General features: G+C 38.3%; 1 protein-coding gene across 2 annotated transcripts; it reads right to left on the reverse strand.

The window, feature by feature from the left end:
• Nucleotides 1-1958: 1958 nt before the first annotated feature.
• LOC141904975 (phosphatidylinositol 3-kinase catalytic subunit type 3-like) lies at nucleotides 1959-24279 on the reverse strand. Of its 2 annotated transcripts, none has more exons than XM_074793641.1 (20): nucleotides 24141-24279; nucleotides 22924-23112; nucleotides 21565-21708; nucleotides 20887-21010; nucleotides 20154-20336; nucleotides 12804-12875; nucleotides 12332-12433; nucleotides 11342-11620; nucleotides 9578-9741; nucleotides 9039-9144; nucleotides 7362-7526; nucleotides 7126-7242; nucleotides 6613-6744; nucleotides 5893-6091; nucleotides 5303-5452; nucleotides 5140-5214; nucleotides 4055-4223; nucleotides 3737-3827; nucleotides 3445-3570; nucleotides 1959-2782 (listed from the first exon to the last, which is right to left on the reverse strand). In XM_074793641.1, the coding sequence occupies exons 1-20, from the start codon at nucleotides 24221-24223 to the stop codon at nucleotides 2768-2770; spliced, it is 2685 nt and encodes an 894-aa protein (XP_074649742.1). In that variant the 5' UTR covers nucleotides 24224-24279; the 3' UTR covers nucleotides 1959-2767. The 2 variants fall into 2 exon arrangements, with proteins under 2 accessions (XP_074649742.1, XP_074649741.1); XM_074793640.1 differs by having other exon boundaries at nucleotides 12332-12436.
• Between the last annotated feature and the right edge of the window lie 59 nt (nucleotides 24280-24338).

Consider the following 24338-nt stretch of genomic DNA (forward strand, 5'->3'; position numbering starts at 1 on the left):
TTCAAGTCTGAGATCAACTTTTGATTTTCATTTTGAAGGTCGTCGTAGGATTTGCTGGTGTATTGAACCGAGTCAGCGAGCTCGTCGATAGTTTTTGATTGGTTTTGTAGTTTTTCATTAATACTACTTATGTCAGTATCATGGACACGAACTGTGGTTTTCAAAGAATCGAAACTATCGGTCATTTGTTTCTGCTCAAGTTGAATATCATTCAAGCGCTTCATGATGTCAGCGACTGAGCTTTTCATAAAAGATTCAAAATCTGATACTAAGTCTGATTCTGGTTTATCACCAGAGCATCGGTTGTTTCGTTCCATTTTGTAGTCGCACGTCAAGCAGCCGAATAAGTGTTACACAACGAGTTAATACACACTACGCAGTTAGACCACAAAACTCCGGGTTGTAATCCTTCGAGCGTGACGGTTCACCGGTCGTGCACAGGTTATATATCACCAGTACTCAAATTTATAGCAATTTGCGACAACTTTTACGATCGAAAATAATGTACATACTCAATTTCCACGACGCTAAAACACGGTTGTACAGTAGTATCCTATGAGTTCTCGCTACTGACCGCGTTTGGTACTGTATTTCCAACCGCTGACAGACGAGAATCGGAGTTTTTAGCAGCACTAGAAATTTCAAGAACCAGCACCCGCCATATTGAATCTATAAGATTAGGTTAGTCCTCGGGGCATAATCCAGTTACTCAATCTTGATGCTTAAAGAGTTACCAATTGAAATACAGCTACGTTTTACTCATATTGCTAACTCTCAAAATGGCCCTTGGTTAAAGAATAATCCTTAAATTTCTTCTTAAAATGTTCATTCTATAGACACCAATCACCAAAAGATATAAACGAATGCATTGTACATAAACTGGGATTTATTTCAACAATCATATTTATATACATGAATAATTACTCAATATACAATACGCTCATTATTGAGCTATAAGGTCGGATAAATAGAAATCTATTTCACGTCAATCGAGCGCTGCACAGTTGATCAACAATCAAGAATGATCGAGCAGTTGATCACAACAATCACGAATGATCGAGCACAGTTGATCAACAAAAAAGAATGACTAGAGAAATTTCAAGCTCGAATGAGTTAAATATACATTGTATATTCCTTCCATAACCATTTGTAGAGGTGTCAAACTTGGCACATTTTTATGGAAATCGTCATTAAGATCTCAAAACTGTGTACATTGTTTGGCCCTATCTGGGGATGCAGAATACATTTGAACTACATAGCCTCCAAATTTTGACATTTCCCCGAAAAAGTAATCTAAAACACGGCATTATCTATTATGCTGTAATATAATCATCAGATCATCGGGAAATTTTCTAAAATGGCCTTTGAAAAGAAATGATGCATAATGCTTTCTACGAAAGACTACGTATGATATTTCATAGATTTTCATAAATTTTGTCCGAGGTAAGCCAATAACCGAGTTAAGACTATGAAAATATGTTAGCAAGTCACAAAAATTATTTCATTTTTCTCAGAGATAATCAAATGTCTACGATAGCCATGTCCGAGTAAACCAAGGTTTGCTGTAGTTTAGCAGTGATTATGAATAATCATGGCTACGTAGATTAACAACCGAAATCTTAACCTATCTCCAGATCTTCAATTTACGAAGCAATGTTGAACTCGACAGACCATGCCGCTTTATTTGAGATAAATGGGACTAGAGACGCAATCACTACAGAACGTATGGAACATATTGCTGTAAAGGGATCACTACATGTGTAGTTTGGGCTTGCTGTTTGTAGACTGGATATTTGTAGTTTTCTCTTGAAAATAATGGTTAGTCCTCGGGGCATAATCCAGTTACTCAATCTTGATGCTTAAAGAGTTACCAATTGAAATACAGCTACGTTTTACTCATATTGCTAACTCTCAAAATGGCCCTTGGTTAAAGAATAATCCTTAAATTTCTTCTAAAAATGTTCATTCTATAGACACCAATCACCAAAAGATATAAACGAATGCATTGTACATAAACTGGGATTTATTTCAACAATCATATTTATATACATGAATAATTACTCAATATACAATACGCTCATTATTGAGCTATAAGGTCGGATAAATAGAAATCTATTTCACGTCAATCGAGCGCTGCACAGTTGATCAACAATCAAGAATGATCGAGCAGTTGATCACAACAATCACGAATGATCGAGCACAGTTGATCAACAAAAAAGAATGACTAGAGAAATTTCAAGCTCGAATGAGTTAAATATACATTGTATATTCCTTCCTTAACCATTTGTAGAGGTGTCAAACTTGGCACATTTTTATGGAAATCGTCATTAAGATCTCAAAACTGTGTACATTGTTTGGCCCTATCTGGGGATGCAGAATACATTTGAACTACATAGCCTCCTAATTTTGACATTTCCCCGAAAAAGTAATCTAAAACACGGCATTATCTATTATGCTGTAATATAATCATCAGATCATCGGGAAATTTTCTAAAATGGCCTTTGAAAAGAAATGATGCATAATGCTTTCTACGAAAGACTACGTATGATATTTCATAGAACACTTCGCTATCGTAAATAATGCTGTCATGGCATGAGAACATATCAGTCGATAAGAACTCAACGATTTTAGCCACATTAGTCGATACGCACAATTCGTGTTCAACAGTTTTTATCAGCACAAATGTTCTTGTTGTAAGCACCATTATCATTAGAATATCCTGAGCAGAGTTGAGTTGTTGATTATTTAGCGAGCGCTTTTTCGTCGTTCACTTTCTCCAATACTGAAAATGCAATGACAAACGTCCATAAATGTCTAATAAAGATTTAACGAACTTCATCTCATGGAAGTCATATTTTTGTCGATCATCGGGGGCAGGTGCATTCATACAGTCACAATCACCCTTGTTTGATATACTCTTGTTGTTGATAAAGTAATAACCATTTGATTATTTCAAGGATTGTTTTTACCATGTTAGATGGATAGCAGATTAGAAATTGAGTATAGGTAGTGTATAGGATTTGTATACAATTTGCTTACAAAACCACCAAATTAATGGTTTTACCAAAATAAAAAATACCGATTTAGGAGGAGTCTACAGTAATTGGCATATGAAAGTGATGCAGAAACTTCCTTGAAATTTGAAATGGTCCCCTTCAAAACACTTTATATCAAGGAATGACCGATCTGTAGGGATCCTGTAGTAAGTAAAGGAGTCTTAATAAAATAGAAAGGAAACAACGCCACTGAATCATGAGGGGACAACCACATTAGACCCCCACTAAGGGTTTCACACTCCGAAGACGCTTGCTAGACAGCAGCTAAAAAGCCATATATGCTCCAGGATCCACTCCCGTTATTTTTAGATTGTAATGTCTGTCCTTTTGCCGGAGCAACTGTACATTTTTTGTAGCTAGCAGAGATAACTATGTGTTGTCATCCTACCTGGGCTATTTTATGCATCTGCTCAACAAGTGCAGCCATCATGGCTGACACACTGACATCGATCAAGTTCTGCATACAATGGACGGCTTCTTCATCGGTTAAATCCAACATGAATTTATCTTGAACCTGAAGACAACCCAACAAGAGAACGCGATACTTTTACGCACAGTTAAAGTAGATTAGCAAAAATTTATAGTCATTTACTTACAGTACAATTCATAAAGCATACTCAAACTTCTTTTTAAGACTTAAACCTTGACATTTTTGGTTAAGTCTTTATTCATACACTAACCTTTTTAACAGTTTTGTCCGGTTCTAAAGCAATATCAGGCACATTGGCATCGACCATTAGTGAAAATAGATTAAGTATCAAATTCGCTGACCTACGTAAACAAAGTGAAATATCAAAAGTTAGAATATAAGATTTAAAAGTTAAAATCTAAATCACGGAGATGGTATCTTTATCAAACTCAAATAAGCTGGGAGCATCTTCCAAGGAGATTAAAGGATTCCTCAGGATAACAGATTATCTTTTATCTGTATATCACGAAATCTGAACTGAAAAGGAGGTCGCGAGTGATACGGGTTAACCAAGGTCGACTGTACTAACCGTCGTAAATGTAGAAATGCAGTGTATGAAAGTTTTTTGAATTCGTGGAAATGTTCGCTATTCGTTCCTCCCATCGCGTCGACCATTTCTTTGCTCAGTTTCATCGGCGGCGGCAACGGTTTCGGATCGCGGCCGAGGATGAACCCGAAATCCACGTGACACAATCTTCCTAAAATTTGTAACAATCGATTTAATCAATTTTGCCGTTTATCAATTATGAGTTTATTCGACAGAACCTAACGGACAGTAAATATTAATCAATCCTTTAAGTGTTTCTGGTTTCCGTTTTCCCGGGGTTTCAATTCACGTTTTTCACTTGAAAAAATTCCGCCTTACACAGAGCTGCCATGGTTGTTTTGAATGAAGACCCTAGCAATGTCTATCAGATGCTAGGTAAACAAATTAGCGATATGAATACGTTCAAAACCCTTAAGTTATGGCTGGGTGTTGACATGAACGTAAATATACGCCCTTAGAGAATGGCTGTATTAGACGTAAACATATGCTCAAAATACTTTGAGGGGTTTAAGATCATTACATTGAGGAACAAGCATTCAGCTGTTGTGATTAGAAAAGGAATTAATTTTTACCATGAAACTAGGTCCAATGGTATCAGTAGACATGTACGTACATGAGAGAATGCTTCAAGCACTTATGTTGATAACTTACAACTTACAACAATAGCATGCGCAAAATATCAGAGTTCTGTGAATCGCTAATTATTTTTCCGTGTAGGATCCAGAGTGCCTCCAATTTCCCATAGGCTTCTAATTCTAATTCTACTATGTACCTTATTATTAAATTATATTTATCATGTTTATATCTACTTCCTTCATACATTTAGTTTATCAAAATCCCTGTTTCATTTTCTTCCGCATTTTGTGACAGAAACAGTAACAGTAAAATTAAGCGATGGACCGCTAGGGCAATCTTAACACTATTTGGTCACCACTCAGTTCTATCTAACTTACTACATATGTAGGCTCCAAATAGTAGGTGGTTGTTTATCTAATATGGAACTCATGCTTATCGTAAGATTCTTCCCATTTTGCACAATATTCCCATATACCGGTATATACATTCACCTGATTTATGTAGCAGCAAGTTATCTAGATGCCGATCGCCTACACCTAGTAAATACGTGATTACACAATAACCAGCTGAAACGAAGTAAAGGCTTAGATGTCAGCCTTATTTGTAAGCGAAATTTTCAAAAATAATTACCGACATACATTCCGTTCAACCTACCACAACTTTTTACATAATTATCCATGACCTCGGGTGCGATTCCGTAAGGCCCATTCTCTGATGGCGAATGTTTGCGGAAGTAATTCTGAATGCTTGTATCCGTTCGTAGAATTTCAGCTATTGCCAACGCGTCGACGTATTGCACGAAACCTGCGAAGAAATGATGAATTTCGCTAGTTTGTGAAAAATGACCAAGATATAGATTACCATACATTGGTGTCACGTCAGCCCCGCAGAGCCAGAGGAAGTCGGTACCTAGACAAACGGCTATAGACTATACTAAGGCAATACACATGGTTATTTTCATACAATAGCTTCTTACTTAATTTCACACACCACAATTCAACTTCGGTATCTTTGCAGATAAGGATTGGATTATCATCAGTAAAACCATTCAGGCTGTACGTATGCAAAATTATCCTAAATTGTCTATGGCAGGCAGAATAATCGCGACTAAAAAGGAAGATCTTTGCTCGTATAAATGTCCTTAAGGGAATGAAAAGTTCCATTCAGCGGATAACGGGAACACTTCTCATTTTCCACTCGAGCGGAATCCCTATCCAATAGCTGCATTATGTAACTCTGCTTACCGTGTCTATTGCTTGTAGCGAGAACTTTATAAGGCGTGAGTTTGAGATCGAGGTTTTCTTTACGCAAGAGTTTGTCCATCAATGTGATAATCTGCAGTATGAGTTGATCTTGACGTAAATCGTCACCGTGTTTGAATATTGCCATATATTCCTGGTCGTTGATTGTCCGAAATGTCAATCTACATGGCATTAATGCACTCTAAAAACATAGGACGGATAAAAACATAGAATTTATTGATTACGATTGATTCCTTGTAAGTAATCTAATTATTGAGGTTTACAGGCCCTTAGGGTGGGGTTTAACTTTTTCACTGTGTCATAAAATTGAAATTTGATGCGCATCATTTCATGTGTGTTTGTGAAGTATTTTATAGCAGTATTCATCGCACATTGTTATAACTCTATGCACTTAGTTCCAATTTTTTCTGAAACATGGCAAAACTTTCGCCAGTTGGTTCGGGTGATTTGCCGGCTGGTGGCACTGGATCATGGCTCATTAAATGTGCTATGCTATCCGACTCTGATGGTGGTCGAAATAACATTTCTAGCTATTTTCATCAAGGAAACATCATAATAAATAAGGCCCAATCAGAAATATATGGTTTTGTTTTATCAAATTGCTTTAAGTTTGTATGTACATGTACGTTGGGACTCTTTTCACGGCTAATCAGGCAAAACGTCACTATGTATAAAACTCCCAGGGACTGAAGTTTAACTTACATTAAATAGGGTTGCTTTTTCCGGGACGATAGCTATAGTTTTAACCTCTGGATCCAAGGGTAAAGGCAGTATGTCGTAATTAGCGAAATTCATCGCCTCGTTGTCCGCCAACAGAGCCTGCAGTCGTTCGATCTATGAATAAAAACATATCAATTGTGACATTCTCGCAAACAAATACATTAACCCTTTCAGTGCGTCTACACCGCAGTGGGGTGTATAAATCAGTGATGGATTTTGCTAGTACACCGCACTGGGGTGTATTGATGTAATTACTCATAAGTAATTACCTCTCTTGAAAAATGGCAGCACCTGTCAGACATAGTGAAATACTAGTGACTAACGATACACTGCGCCATGGTGTAGACGCACTATAGTGGTATTCCCGTAATTCAACACACTAGGGTGGAATTTTTAAAAATTTTCAAATTATCTCTAGCACTATAGGGTATTAACTAGTCAGCACGGAAAGGGTTAAGATCAACAATTAATTAAGGATAAGAAAGAGTGGGCTACCTTTTTCCTACGGTTTCCGCTTTCACGAGCGACCATCTTTACGAGTTCGACCAGTTTACTCATAAATCCTTGTTGTTTCACAATCAAAGATCGTCTTTGCCGGTATTCCAGACCTCCCTGAAAAGGGCAAATCCAATCTTAACATCTCGTACGAAGACAATAATTGAATCCCACAGCCAGCATTTCTGATACTTTCAACCAAGTACGGTATTCATAAGCTGAACCCCTAAACATACCTTCATCAGGACTTGACTAAATCGTTTCAGAACGGTAATGTACATATCGGTGACTTTTGCGTCTTTTTCCTGGTCATCGCTCTCTACCTTGACGTACCAATAGAAATAGTTGGCCAATGTGGAATTGTTGCAGGCTCGTTGTATAAGGAAAGTGGCGAGATCCATCTGTGAAATCATATGAAAAAATGTTCAGGTTACCCATGACATATATCTATACCACGATTTAGGGCTATATGCGTTAGATGATTAAAGAATGTTTTCGCAACATGAACTCGAAAATACATTTCAGAACCCGGACGACCAGTTGTAACTTAAACACAGAGGTTTCATTAAAAAACTGTCGATGAAATCAGCCCGGGAAGTTGAGCTAATTCAACACAACAACCGATTAAACCATCTTCAGTCATACAGCATTTTCTAGTTCGATATACGTAGATTATTTAATTTTTCTAGCGCAATTATTGGCTGCACAATTGCAGGATTAAGATAACAAATTCAAGTGCTAGCTGCTTATCAATCACGTAGTGATGCTTACTTGAGAAGGATCTAAAATTCATTCGTTTCAATTTACGGATTCATTGTATCTACATAAAAGAGCACAATCAGAAATATCTCGAAGATAACATTTTTTCAGTAGGCGGAACATTGAATCAACAACGGCTTGAATTAAAGGTAGTTATGCATACAATATATGTTAGTGAGAGTGATGCCGATAATAATCAATGACAGCTGTCATATCGAAGAACAGCTGTCAAATGAAAAAAATGTCGGCCTTTTTAATTCAAGGTCAATTTATACTGGTAAGGGATGCACAGAATTTTAATTTTGTTAGCTCACCGTCTCCTAGTACTAGGACCCCTTAGCATACGTACTCATTACAAGCATAATTTTCTATTGTTAATGTATGTTCAATCCACTATGAGTAGCAAGAGTGAAAGAAGAGTTAACCGTTAACTATTTTGCAGTCCCAACTTAGTGATATTCCTATGGATTGGCGTCGTGACATCACAATTTTTCCTATTTGGTTAAGCCTAACTCAGGTCGCACTAAGATCCGACCCGATCGTCTGTGATTCAGTCTCAAGTACACTCAGGATGCATATGATTCGATTGTTGTATGAAATAGAACATGCCCGATCCTTACGATTGTGCTTAAGACTGGTCTTAATGATCTTAAGTACATTCATCGTCTGTGATTCAGTCTTAAGTACGCTCAGGATGCATATGATTCGATTGTCGTATGAAATAGAACATGCTCGATCCTTACGATTGTGCTTAAGACTGGTCTTTATGATCTTAAGTACATTCATCGTCTGTGATTCAGTCTTAAGTACGCTCAGGATGCATATGATTCGATTGTCGTATGCAATAGAACATGCTCGATCCTTACAATTGTGCTTAAGACTGGTTTTAATGATCTTAAGTACATTCATGTTGCAAGAATTCCCCGACTGAGCACTGATTCCTTACGACCCGACGAATGGCTCGGATCTTGTGTCACCTGAGTTAGGCTTTAGTCGGTATAAAGTTGCCCTTCCCAATTTTCAACTACCGATTTTTTGTGTGTTATCAACCAATGTGTCAAACACTTCCTGGTTTGGGGAAAAAACGGTTTAGACGAAACCAGATAGGATTACATCTTCTTATTCGGTAAATTTTAAAACGTTTTTTAACGTACATCATTTTCCATCTGTTTACCGGTGTCTTCGGTGCTCGATAAACTCGCGCTATCCGTACCAGCCGTTTCTGGATCCGATTCGTTAATCGACAGATTTGACGCCCGTCTGCAATAAACAGAAATATTTACAATTTTCCTTTTATCTTATCAATGAATATCCGGTCAGATACACCCGATCCCGAAGTGATATAATTCGGGTCAGCAAAATATACCGATTCCACGCAAGCCAGTGTCGGATTTTCCAGTTGCCACTGGTTAATGCAAGGCGAATTGAGTCCCTTCACAGAGCAACAACGCAGAGCTAGACAACTATGGAGAACTCCATACTACATTCATAATGAATGAACCCTGCCTCTATTTAGTGAAATAACCACTAATTATGAAATATACATAAAATCATGATTCATATGATTAACAACCACTTTAGGCAATGCCTTGTAAAATGAAATAAAGACGAAGCGTATGTTTTCTTTCTTCTCTGCCGAACTTCTCGAAGGGGGTAATTTTACATGAATACTCCCGTGCAACCAGATACGTACCTCGGATTATTATCTTTCTCCTGGTTGATCACAGTTGGCGCTATATTCTCGGGCAATATGGATTCTTTGCGCGCGGCGAACGCACTGTCGAGGCCTGATTTAATCTCATCGAAATCTTCGTATCGTAATCCTTGCACCAGTTGCAGCAAGTACAGTAACAAGTCCTAAAACAATGAATATCTAAATCTGAGACTTTTAGGAACAGCTCTCGGGCAAAGATCCAAGGATCTTACGAAATATTTTAGGGCTAATTGATAAGAAACGGGCATTCAGGCAGAGCCCTTTTGACTCCTTTACAGAATTTTTCGACAAAACTTTGCGTTTTCAGAAATTGCCCTTGTTCAGATTTTTTTATCAATAACATTATGCCCTTTTGTTATCGTTATGAGTTCATTTAAATAAGTTAGGCAATCAAAATTCTAAGTGTCTTTCATAAGCCTTGTAATGACGACTGACTTTTACAAAAATCATTAAGGCATTATGAATCAGTTAGATCACAATATCCATGACACCACAGTTTCCATAACCTAACTATCAGCAGTCTTATTTACTGATAATATTCACATACAGTGTATCTATTTGATGCATCATTTTAGACTGAAAAAGGGTGGAATCACCCGAAATATTTCTAGTATTTCAAATAAACTTTTTAGTCTCTCAACAATTGTGGGATTTCACATTTACTAAGGCCTTGATATCATCAGTGCGTGCATTTGTTATTTCATATCATCATTTCATTGGTAACTTTAGGTGAAATTCACAGCTGATTGATATATGATTCCATTATTCCAGACATACATGTATTCTGAATGGAGTGTTGTTTAGGCTAACAGCCATGATGTAAAATGATCACTTGCTGTGATATCAAGCATAGCTCCCGGTTACTGGCAGCTGTACCGATTGCCTTGTGTGACTTGGCACTACTGCAACCGGTGTGACAACTGCACATTCATGACACATTGTCACATTAGTCATACCGGTTTAAGGATCATTTTCTATTTTGTAAAATTGTATGGAGACTCGAACTGATAACTCAATATCAAATGCCAACATCATGTTCGAAAAAGGTTATTTTAACTGCTTCCGTAACAGCCCTAAAGATATCATAACAATTGGTTTTGTTTATTAACCGCGAACTAAGATAGAAAACAATAGCAAAACGGTATCACTAAATAACACTATGGTTAAAAGCAATGGCGTAATGGGCATCTCACGGAGACATCCATCTTTTCTAGATGTTCATGTACTAAACTAGGGCATGGTTCCCACAGTTGCATGAATTAAAAATTCCCAGGTTTTTCCCAAGGTAATTCATCGGTGATTTTTCCAATTTTTCCAAATGGCAATGAACAGATACCATCTACCGTCAACATTTTACTGATGACTGGTTGATAAAGTTGATTCTCAAGAGAAATCGCCAAAGAAAGTTGCCCGTGCAAAATGCGATACGTGAAATGTAAAAGAATTTCCCAAATATTTCCATGATTTGAGGAAATTTTTTTTCAAATTCCCAAATATTTCAAAACTGAGGAATTATTATTGCAAAATTCCCTAGGTTTTCCCAATTTCCCAGTTCTGTGAGAACCATGCTAGGGATGCATTTCGCAAATATGTTTACATCGGAAATATATTCAATCAAATTGAATCGCTGCAGATTCAAATGAATTGCGTAACCCATTCCAGGATGCAGTCCACAGTTATGAGTTATGATGAGCTGAAACCACAAACACGGAAATTCATCCCGAGCTGAAGAAATATCAATACCTCGTCATCTGCTTGTCGCAGTCGCGCCACGGCGTATTTACGAACGGCTTTATGAGTGAAATGCGGACTCAACAATTCTAACGCGTCCTCGACGTCCATCGGTATCCACTTATACAGCAGTTCCAACGCTTGGTTCACCTCTTGTTGCACGGTCCAGTTGACCGATTTGAGGAACTTGATCAACGCTTTCTTCTGCGTCGACAAATAGAAACGGAATTTCCACACGAGATCCTGTTCTTCGGTAGTCAGGTTTTTAGTCGGAGGGTAGTTTACTATCACCTGTCGAAAAAAAATGCAATATCGGTCAGTATTATCTCCTGAACTTAACCATAAGTTTTATCACTTGAGAGAAATTCGAATCAACATTTTGAAATAACTTTCTATGATTTACTTGTGATACATCAATACTCTCAACTTTGAAACTGTATGCTTGTTATTTGCAGTTGGTGCAAGGTTTTAAGAGATATTCAATCGTTCATATAGAAATATACAAAGGACAACAATTTTGAACAAATTCTCAAGTATTTACTGATATCAATAGAATCCCCATTGCAGTGGGATTTCGTTTGGCATATTGGCTATGTACATAGCCAAACATGCGAGCGCAATATCCCGGTATAACAAATACCTTTATCCAGACAATCGTCTTAAACAGTATTGCTTAGCAGCTACAACCATGACAGCGCAAATTCTATGATTAATTTCGAATTTTTTGATAGCATTGTTTTACTTCGACCAGACAACCTGATATCTCTAATTGCAGTAGTTTTCCCCAAATTTGTGAGACTTCGACATCAGAAATAGTAGTTTAATTGAATGAACTAGAAATTATTCCAATTTTGGGAGTATTTTGATATTTAGTAGCTGAGCTCTCAAAAACCGAGTAGAAACAGTAGTCGTAGTCAGGTCTGTTTACTATTCGCCAAACCGTGATGGACATGCCTAGCTTTAAAGAGTTGGAGTAACATATGTAGGTTACGAAAGACTTACATTCAGCTGATCTCTGGTGGCTGCGTTCGGTTTCAAGTCACGATCAGTTGGACCACTACGTAGACTCCTCACTAGCTTATGATGTTTGCTTTCGACCAAATTCTCCTAAAATCCAAAATTCAACGAAAACTAAGCATTGAGACTATCCAAGGCCTTGCGCGTAGATGATGAGGATTAAGTGACCAGATTAAGGGTTTAACTTGAGCTAGGGCTCACTTTTGTACTAGGGCCCAGGTCCAATTGCAAGTAACAGTAGAATTTGCTTAATTTAGGAACACCTGGGACTGGAAAATTTGGGCCATTTAAAAGAAATCCGTTGAATAGAAATAACCAAGGGAGGACTGGAATTTTAGTCCGAAATATGAGAAAATTTGAATTAAGCGAGTTATAATGTACTATAAATTTGGCATTTAAGAGCGAATTGTTTTACCGAAAACAAAATCAGTATTTTCAGTCCGGAGTCAATGCTTACCAAGTCAATTTCTGGATCCGGGACGAGGACCAGTTCAGCGTGAGTGCGCATCTGATAGACATCATCTCCATCCTATCAATACAAAATAAATACAATCATGAACATTTGTAGTAGCCAAAATTTAACACAAAGCTGCTTTGTTTTCTTTTTCACCGGGATGCCAGATGGTGCTCCCTGGCTGTACTAGTCAATTAACTACATCCAGGGTGAACTTCGGTTTTCGTAGCTGGTCGACTAGTAATCGGAACAAATAACCGAACGCAGGGTAGCTTGGTCGTAAAGTAATATTTCACTGTGTCTGTCATCTTGAAACTAGGTCCGAACTACAGCGACCGTACTCAATCCCGTGGTCGACTATTTTCGGACTATAGTTCCGACCAACTGACATTCGGTTTCATTAAGTTCGCTAATAGTCAAATAACTCCAATAACGGAAGTTCGCCCAGGGCTATTATTGTAATGAGGTTTCGGGGGTATTCTAACGTAAGCCCTTCCTGAAAATACCGGGATGTAGCTGTCACCATCGGCTTTGACATCGCCAAATCGCTTAATGACCTCTCACGATCCATTTACGATTAGCTTGCTAAGAAAAATGCTAATTCAATCAATGACGATGTCGAAGTGGGACGCTATAGGCGCGGCCATCTCGGGCGGTCGTATGCGCGCTTCATTCCACTTACGCCTCTTTTCAGTCCAGACGAACACGTCAAAATCCGTAGACAGTTCATTTTAGAAATTCAAACCACCTTACATCACGATATCCTGTGTCGACTACGAATCAGGCAGAACTCGCTTAATTCGGATCACCTGGCACTGGAAAATTTTGTCCGAATTAAACAAAATCCGAATTATGCACTCCCACTCGAATAGAAAAAACATAGCGGGGACTGGGATTTTTAGTCCGAAATTACTGAAAATCCGAATAAAACTGATCCGAATAAAGCGATTTATACTGTACAAAATACTATCGCATAAATACAAAGAAATCGGAATTCTTTTTCCGCGACGAATTACACGTATGCAGAAGCCCTTTTACGGTTCTAATTTCTAGTGACATCGCACTCGCGCGGCGAAATGCGGAATGATTACCGTATCCGAAATCCATAAAATACCGTCTGTTGCAAATAATGCAACGCGTTTTAATTTCGAGTTTTAATTCGATGCGCTGTATGCGGACAGCAGGTCACCATCGTTGAAACTATCGGCGAATTCTTGGCCGGCAACTGGTAACTTCGGTGGAGCCATTAATTTCGGCTGACCAGAAAGTTCAGAAACTGCCAAGAAACAGTTCGTAATTTTACTGTACAATCAGCTAGCTGCTGGTTTTACGACCAGTCTAAGTTCGATATTGTCTAATTCCAATATCTTACTAGATTGAAGCTTTTATAGGCCTAATACCCAATCTAATTAGTTAAGACTAGTCTCATGATTAGCTAAGCTCAGTCTAAAAACTTAAGACATAATTCCTATAGTCAAACAACTTCAGACTAGACCTCAGATTTCAAATCATTTTCGGACCGATGTAATTCACAATTGCTATCTAATTTTCTACACCCTATATTGAGACATCTCCTTCCAAAACTAGATTTGTATGAAGTAAAATCCAAGTAAAGTCACGACTGGTTTGACAATCTATACCAAAAATATCATGGAAAACACTATAACCTAATGGGACAGTCCGCAGATCCAGAGATCAAGATATTTTCTATATTAGCCAACATAGGGGGGGAGGGGGAGAGGGGGAGAGCCTTTACAACACACATGACATACAGAATGGATTTCATTCACACAGGACCCCTTACCCTTGCATTAAGCCTCTGGTGGGTGTCACTTAACTTTAAACCCCTTTTTTGTATTTTATGATAGAATTCAACAGAGTAAAATTATAAATCTATAAATATACCTGTTCAATGCCGATGCCCTACCCTATAACTGGGTAAGATATTAGGGAGTCTTACAATTATGGGTAATAAGTTTCATACGTCTATTGAAAACTTTATAGTCACATTAACCTAAGACCCCCTTCAAAAAATACCGACAGGGTCATAGGGCTTAGGTTTTATGGGTCTGATGCGTTAGGTCAACTCCGTTATTTCTAAAAAGGTTCAATTTTCAAGCTTTTTTAAGGCATTTTATTATCGCAAAGATTGTTTCAGTGCACCATCTAATGTAATTCCCAGTAATACATGTGTATAATGTGACATTCCATAAATAGGGGTATGTGGTTTACCTGTGGAGATACTGCGAAAAATTGGGTGTCTGTCACACTTGACAAGATCGCTAGGTTAGGGTCAATTTTGTGAATCTCAGAATTAACACATTATACCATCTTACTTCAGAAGCGAAGGACCCGCACAAAATGTCACGAATGTGCTATTTTTAAGATTATTACCCATCATTGTGAAAAATACTGACAAATGCTCAGGCCAGGTATGCATTTACTCCTCGGTGGAGACAGGCAATCAGGATAAGTGTCTTGCCGGCGGACACTACGGTAACGTACAGGGTTCGAACCCACAATACTTCAAACGGACACCAAACACCCTCCTGCGGGTGTATTTTACCTATAGAAGAATCCACTCTTCAATTACCTGAATTTGTACACCGAGGTCTTTTAATTTTTTCACCTGTAAATCACGCAGTTTCTGCAACTTGGCCGCTTTACGTCGCGCTATCCAACGTCGAAACATGACGCGTCGACAATAATAATAATACTAATATTAATAATAATTTCACTATCATCACATTATCGACATCGCGAATAATCATCGTAACACATTGTTGTTTATTAATCCCGTCTGTGAACCGTTAAAATAACAGTAAAACTAAATCACCGGTCGGCGGGTCGGTTGGTCAATTAGCGCGCGTGGATTATTCTGTCATTCGATCTCATTTGACGACACGGTCCGAGACATATTACCGCGATATAATACTGTCATCATTACATAAGCATAAGCTATATATTCATACACACGTGCATAGGTCGTCGTCGTCGGTCTCTCGTAAGCTGATGACCGAATTGATTATTTCATCTACAGCTGTGGAATACCGTCCTCGTCGGTCGTCGTCGTGTACAGCTTTAGTTCACTCTTCCACAATTGGCAGTTGTCTTAACGATTTAATTTTCACGAAAACTCGCCTAATTTAAAAAACGAAAAGGACGATATTTCACCCGTTACGTCGTCTGGTTGCCGGTAAGACCCTTCGTCGAAATTCTGTCGTTGTATTCTCATTCAAAACCCGAACCGACAAAACGTGCGTTGTCTTGTTGTCACTGGGGCGCGATTGTCAAATGGCCCGATGGCCTTTCACATGACGCTATCAATTGAATATAGATATGGACATAGGCGCTTGTGGGACGTGCCCATTCGAAAACACACTTTCTCGCGATCTACGAATATATGCATTCGTCCGTCGGACTCCCGACGTGTCTCTTCAACAAAAATTGATCTGCGATATTGAGAATTTTTTTTAACTTCCCCGGCGCAAGATACGGTTATGAGAGATATTCGCGATAGACTCAATTTTCGCGTAGAACAGTCCAATAATCCGATTAAAACCGTTTTACGAACTTAAACGCCACAATTCAGCTTCCAACATCACAAAACATAGAAATGATAGAAAGGATTTACGTATAATACATACATATGTATGTATAATATATATATATATATATATATATATATATATATATATATATATATATATATATATATATATATACCCGGCATATATTCATACATGCGACGTGTGCCATCAAGCGAATTTATTATATTATATTGAATAAAATCAAACTGAATGAAACAGATGTTCGCGATATGACTAATCGAAATATCGAACTATACGTTATGTGTCAACAAGTCAGAGACAATGCTCGGCAAATTTGTAAATGATTAAATCTTGTCGACATATAATGATATTTATACGACAATTTACATCGTTTTTCCGCGCTTAAAGAGGTGCACCGGGGTCCCTACAGATCAGTCAATCCTGGATATATGGAGTTTTAACCCATTAGCACACTCAGGAATTTCACTATGTGTCAATATTACTTCTTAGAAAATTCAAAGGAAAATCCAAGTTCATTACGATACCGAATAGCTCATTTGCTGTTTATTTTCATGCATTACAAGTTTGTGTTGTCTTGTAGTAAATACTCAAGGCTTTCATATGATATAAGATTTGATGAGGTGGGCCACCAAAATCGTGTCCTTTCGCCCCCCCCCCCCGAAATTCATCCAAACATACTTGGATTTGAAGTGAGCACTCAGATGTGTCATGTTCTTACTCCAAATTCTCGAGAATTTCAAATAGGAGGATGTTGATTTCTGTACAGTATTTCCAGGACTTGGGTGTCTAGTTTATCACAAGCTATTGCGTTTGAATCTCACTATTACCATTTTTCGTGCAGCATACGAAAAAAGTGTCAGGGTGGATTCGGGCGGTTTGAGTGCTAATGAGTTAAAAAGGAGAAAATTTCAAATTTCGACGAAGTGTCTGCATCATTTTCATCCTATCCCCATTACAGTAGACTCCTGAATAGGTTCTGTTTGTCTCATGCTGTGGTTTTGTAAGCGAATTCCTATATTTTCTAATTCCATAAGCGCACCTCGTTGTGCAAAAAATCCTGATCCAAACCATACTGATTTAGGCATAGTCTATTTACAGTACAACTTCTAAAATTTCGAATTACCTACATATTTCTCAAAATTAAAGGAGTTTCAAAGCAGTCTCTGGCATCTTGCATTTTCCTGAATTTGTCACCAATTCGAACTCTTCACGTACAGTACAGAATTCTATCAAAATATTTTCAAAATTTGGGACTTCTTACATTAGTTTTTCATTTGATTTTCGGCACCGGGCCTAATAACTTCATACTCATTACTGTGTATGGATTTCAGCATAAGTTCTGCGTTCGTCATAGACAATACTTTTGTGGAATGCAAATTGGAGACATAATTACGAAAACATCATTTTAAATGCCTAGTTTATTCACGGCTATAGTATTAAGTAGGGGGTCATTTAACATCTAAAAAGGCTGAGGTCAACTATAGAAGTTCAATCATCTGTCAACACATAGCAGTACCTATGAACCCAAGTAGGCTCAAGCCAAGAGCTCAAACCGTTGAAACTGGTATTTTCCCTATTATCTCTAAAAATCAATCTAATTCAAAATCGGATAACAAGGTAGAATGCGACTGGTACCGACTGATATCAATCTCAATGTGCAGAGTTTTTTTAATACAGAATTTTTGGTTTCTACTATGATGGAGTTTATAGTCGAAACTCTGAAACTGTCAGAAAATTTAACGGTTTCATCGTCAACTGTATTCACCTATTAAGATAGAACGCATTTGAGGATAATGATGCCTAAAAAAACATTAAGATATAGCCAAATTGCTATCATTGTGAAAACAGCTTCATCGGTTCATATTCTGATTGGATCATATACCGGTATCCTCCATCTGGACTGCTGGCAAGCGAAAAAGTATAACAACATTAGAACGATAAATAAATCAAACAATAAAATGATGTTTGAAAAACAGGTTTTCTGAGTAAAGTTTCCCCGTAATTAGGAACCAACAATAATAACACACAGTTGATATCAACTCAAGGAGAGTCAGGCTTTGAGACACCAAATCGATTACAAGAATCAATTTCATTCGGCATTCTATCTAGTGAACAATTCCCTACATCTAAATTAATTTTTAGTTGACAAATCAATGGGGATATACAACGTCACTGTACGTCACTGTATTACCATAGAGGATTCTACTTATAGCAAGCAAGGAATGGACAACCACCTTTGCTAGTAGTAGTGCCTAACTCGGGGCTTTCCATTTTCTACTACATTTCAGTTAAAATCCAATCAATTTTTCTCGAAAGGAAATCAATTATCAGTGAAAACTATACCAAACACTGACTAGAAAAATCACTCTATCTATTTCAACGACTATACGATAATACACGGTAGGCTATATGGATTCAGGAACTTAAAAATTCAGTTCATGTCAAAGTCGATTGGAGTTTTGACAACATAAACAGAGCACTTATTACGCCATCTACCAGCCCAACGGTTCCACATCAATTCAATTGTTTGTTATTCTAAATTATCAGTTTGCTATATCTGAATCGCTTGGGATGATATACTGTAACCCGACAGATGGCAGCACCTCTCAACATTGTTGGGAACTGAACCCAATCACAGGCATGTCACAGCCAGCCTATTGTTACTGTTACAAATTTTCAAACATGGTATGGTAATTCAACTGTCTGTTTACTACTGGGCTTCCGAAGAAAATCTGTCAGTATCTTATTTAACAATAGAACTAGATTGGAACATTTCTAATGCGATGAACTTCATGGAATCAGAAAATCAGTTTGTTGTCTTCAGGCTAATAATTTCGACTATTTTCACCGCTGCAGCGATGGATAGAGATATTTTTACTCGAGTAAGGTGTGATATCGTTCGAATTGTTTGTATATCGGAGAGATGTTCATTTTAATACTAAGGCCAAAAGCGTGGCAAAAAAACATGGGCTACATCGTTCTGTTGTTGAAAGACGAGTGTGCCATCTAACAGTACAAGAACGCATTAAACCTGTGTTATCTAGATACACGGAATCATCGCAGTCCATGTTCTGTTTCTCTTAGTATATCTTTTTACAGGGTGACCACAATGTACACTTTCAAATTCCCAAGGTTTTCCTATGTTTTCCAAGTAAAAATTAGAACATTCCCCGTGTTCTGATGAACATCAGCAAGAGAGACCAAAAAGTTGTTATCTTGACAGATCCAGTTACGTAAGAAACTGTGCCCGGTAAATACTTCTATTTTCAGCTGATACGTTTTTATAGAGATACAAGCTTAACAGCGTGAAATGAAGATTTTAGAGTTGTAATAATCTGATGACAAAGATGGGGAACATAGTTCAGAAGTGAAACACAATTCGCGGGGTAAACCCGCTCAACATTAAACACAATTTCGCTGTGTTTTCCAGAATTCTATCAAATTTAATCAAATTCTAAGGGTTATCAGATTCCCTGTTTTCCAGAATCGCGGTCACCTCGTCTTAGATCTGTACGACAATACGACAATGCATCGACAAATCATTGCTATATCCGAAAAAATTCCAGCACGCTGTAGTAGTCGTTAAAGAAACGAGCAGTGTTTTCAATAAGAGCCAGGTCCTGGGTCCCAGACCCGTCTGTCGTTTTTTACGGACCCGCCTGTTTTTTCAAACCAGCTTTCGTTTCAGGGACTGTGACATATTACGGGACCCTCCTGTTTTTCGAATGGACCTGGCTTGTTAATTTCTTACCGAAAACACTGACGAGTACGAAATTATTACCTTTTCGAAGTAGACGACCGCGTATTCAACGCCGTCGCAGTGAATACGAGGAAATTCGACCATCAAATACATGAAGTTACTGTCTCGCTTCTGTTTCTCGTTGATCAACTCGATCTCGCGAAACGTCAAACGATCCAACCAGTCGACTTTCATCATGTGCCCGTTGTGATGTCGCTTCGTCAACTGCAACGAATGGAATTCCGATATGGCATCGACATATATATAAGACGGCTTACGTTTTTCGAGTCTCGGTCGATATTTTGGTGGGCGGATATCGAAGTGGCGGATAAACACGCCGAATCTGTGAATTTCGGTTCATTTGTTCATCATTGATAAGACACTACCGTATATTGGTTTCCATAGACAAGTGGCTGTCCAATTAGTCGACAAAAACCCACATAAAAAAGAAACAAGTAAAACTATCTGATAGTTTGACGTTTCGACTCAAATCTATGAGCCATTTTCGTTTTTGAAAATGGCTCATAGATTTGAGTCGAAACGTCAAACTATCAGATAGCTTTTCTTTTTTCTTTTTTATTGTGGGTTTTTGTCAACTACCGTATATCCGTGTTGTGAGGATTAAATATTGACAATCCCACAATGAGTAATTCAGTATTCCTGAAGATGACTATTAGAATATAGTCAAAACGTCGAATAAACTACTGACTTTGTCTTTCATTATCATATTGTAGGATTCTCGTTATTCTATTGGTTCGTTTGTATCATGACTTACATGAGCGAGTTGACTCATCTGATCTTTGGCCCCGGCGCCTTTACCCGCTGTAGTTGACGCATTATTTGGGTCGGCCTCCATGTCGGGCCACACTTTCAAATCGATCATCCCTCGACGAAATGTCCTGAAGAATAGGTAAGACGCTTATCAAATAATTCATATGACACTGAGTGCAGTATTACCCAACCAACACCAAGTTACACCGAGCAGCTAATAAGCGCTGAGGAGTCATCTATCAGGCCAGGTACCCATTTACTCTTGAGTGGAGAAAGGCAATGATGATAAGTGTCTTGCCCGAGGACAGTACGGTAATGTACAGGATTCAAACCCACACAACCTGGTTTCCCACCCAGAGCCGAACACTCTAACCACTCGGCCATGCCACTCCACATAAGAAAATATTTAAGCTTGTTTTGACTCATACTTTCATTAGATTCATACTTTCATTAATACCAGCCTATACTTCTAACAGCAAAAATAATCTATTTTCAGGAGTCATCTATTAGGGGGTGTAGAGGCAAGGCAACAAGGGATAAGTATTTTGCTGAGATATATTTCATTACAGGGCAGGGTTCAGAATTGTAGAAAACAAATCGTACCAAGCCACAATGGTATCAAATATTACTCTCCTTTCACATCCACCTGATGCACACAATATTCCAGCCAATAACTACTCACCCATATTTGCCATATAACGAAACGGTAGTGCCACCTATAGGTAATGCTTCTGTTGTACCGTAAATATCCCAGATCGTCAGAGCTAACAGCGCATTTCTTGGCAAATCACTATATTTGACTGGCAGCGTCAACCATTCGTTCCAACTGAAAATAAATCGAAAGTTTCGACATTAAAAATGTAACCATTCAGGCCATCCTCCCTCTGCAGGGACTCGAACCTGATGGCATCGCTACACTCAGCCACGGCACGAACCCCTGCATCAGTAGACCGGGTGCGCAGGTACATGCGCAGCTTTCCGAACGAAAACTGGCGGCACCAATCAGATTGCTCGTTGTATAATCGTTGAGGCAAATTTCAAGGAAGAACTATAAATGGGAAAACCCGGGCTAAAATAAAACGGGATTTCTGATTGGCTAAAAATCACATCATCTGAACTGCGCATGTATCTGCGCACACGGTCGATTATGGCAGGGTTTCGTGCCGTGGTAATCTCGATGCCATCAGGTTCTAATCCCTGCCGGGGGAGGATGCATTCAGGCAGGCATTTCTCTAGTCCCATTTATACAGTTTTAGGTGCAAAGATAGATTGAATATTGAGATGATTGAGTGATATTAAAGACTTGAGTTTGTTGGATTCGTTCAGGAATCAAAATGAGCTTCATTGGCACACTAATTTTTGGAATTTCTATTTGACAGTTTAACCCTTTCAGTACGTCTACAACGCAGTGCGGTGTATAAATCAGTGATAGATTTTGCTAGTTCACCGCACTGCAGTGTAATGATGTAATTAGTAATTATCTCTCTTGAAAATGGCAGCACCTGTCAAACATAGTGAAATACTAGTAACTAACGATACACCGCACTGCGGTGAAGATGCACTATAGTGGTATTCCCATTATTCAACACACTAGGGTGGAATTTTTAAAAATTTTCAAATTATCTCCAGCACTAGGGCCTATAGGGTATTAATTAGTCAGCACTGAAAGGGTTGATACAATCATGTGAACCTACTGAAACATTCGCAATTTTACTGAATTTAATCAGAAATACACCAAAATCAAGATTTTACAAAGCCTAATGAGGACAGTGTGCTATGTTTCACTCTGTGTGTGGTTCAGTAAAATTATTCCAGATGGTAGGCATGGAAACATATTGTTAAAATTGATTTGATTCATAAAATGGAGTCTCTTTTCTCCGATTCAAATTAGTCGAAGAAGACTTTTTAGCAAATCCTTCAATACAGTCTAAAATGGATATATAAACGATGGTTTATTCAGACCTCACAATTTCACTGGTCGTATTGAGACCAATTGGAGGTGTGTGTTCAAAAAGCCAATATCTGAAACATTAATACTTACTTCCAACGCGAAGTAAATGGTTTATACGCGGTCCTAACGGGCAAGGCGATCGGTTTGTTGTCCGCAAATATTTGACAGGTCACATATAAATCAGCATTCCTCTCTTGATACAAGCCGGAAAATTTCAACATCGGATCGTCCATCAAATCTTTATAACTCGGTCTTTGCCTGGTGCCTTCTAAAGTACCTCTGAAAATATGCAAATAAGCCGAACTAGAAATTTTGGGGACATAATACTACGATCGGGCTTGAACTGACAAAAGGATGAGAATGTTAGAGAAACTAGACATTTAAGAATTTACTGTCCAATTATTGATAACAAGAGACCCATATGGGTTAGGCATCGGTCATGTTGAGCAGAGCCTGCATCCAACTACACTATGGACCGACTATTATCACGTCCGGATGGATATCTGGATGATCCGGTGATTTCGGTGAAAAAAAAGTAAAGTCGGAGAACGACTGTAATATCACTTAATAGACTAGTTGCTGAGCCTGTACTGGTCGCCTGTTATCGCTATGCTGAAGGTGTATCTTCTTAACCGCACGGCTCCGCAACTAAACCACCTCGCCAGAATGGAGAGTCTGGAGACATCCGGATGATCAGGTGATCGATCCCAAAAGAGACATTGATAATAGAGTCAGCCCTATGGCATAATCCCTAACATTTAGGCCTACCCTTCTAGTAGCAGTCATAAGCGCACGCATAAGAGTGGAAAGATACCTAAACTGCAATCTTAACAAAATGAACATTCTGGCTGGAAAACTGACAATAGTTTTGTTTTTCTTGAGGGACTTTTACGATTTTCAATTTTGGCGATTTATCAGAGAAACTCATTTATGAGCACTGATTTTAGTGATAGATTTCACTACGAAACACAATTTTCCGATCGAAATTCTGCAATCGACCAACTCGCTCCGGTGGTGATTTGATTTCCAAGATGGCCACACCTGGTCCAGGTAGCCTACTGTTTAAAAGATACAATCTTTTCACGTCGCCCATCAGAACCAATATTGTCGTTTTTTTATGAATGTGTTTGATTTGATCCTAAATCATCAACTCAAAACGTGATTGCTTCAAAATTGAATACTTTTAAAAGGCCTTTAATTCCGTGCGCCTAGGCCTAAAAACCGCGATAAGAGTCAAAGAGAAAGGGGTGGGTGGGTGGACTTCTTATTTCATTCAATCGATGATAAAAACCTATTTTTACAATTACATTTTAATCTGAATGTTGACGTCTAAATCAGAGCTATACACGTAACAGAAACGATGTTGCGGTATATGATCGGTGCCATCCATCCTCCTTGAATAGTTTTACAGCCAAACAACGGTGGAGACGAGAAAAAAAATTAATTTGACAGATCAATCAATTCAATTCAATATATTTGAATCCTCGACTGCCACAGATAGAATA

The sequence above is a fragment of the Tubulanus polymorphus genome, chromosome 5 (assembly GCF_964204645.1).
Source record: "Tubulanus polymorphus chromosome 5, tnTubPoly1.2, whole genome shotgun sequence".
NCBI classification, from domain to species: domain Eukaryota; kingdom Metazoa; phylum Nemertea; class Palaeonemertea; order Tubulaniformes; family Tubulanidae; genus Tubulanus; species Tubulanus polymorphus.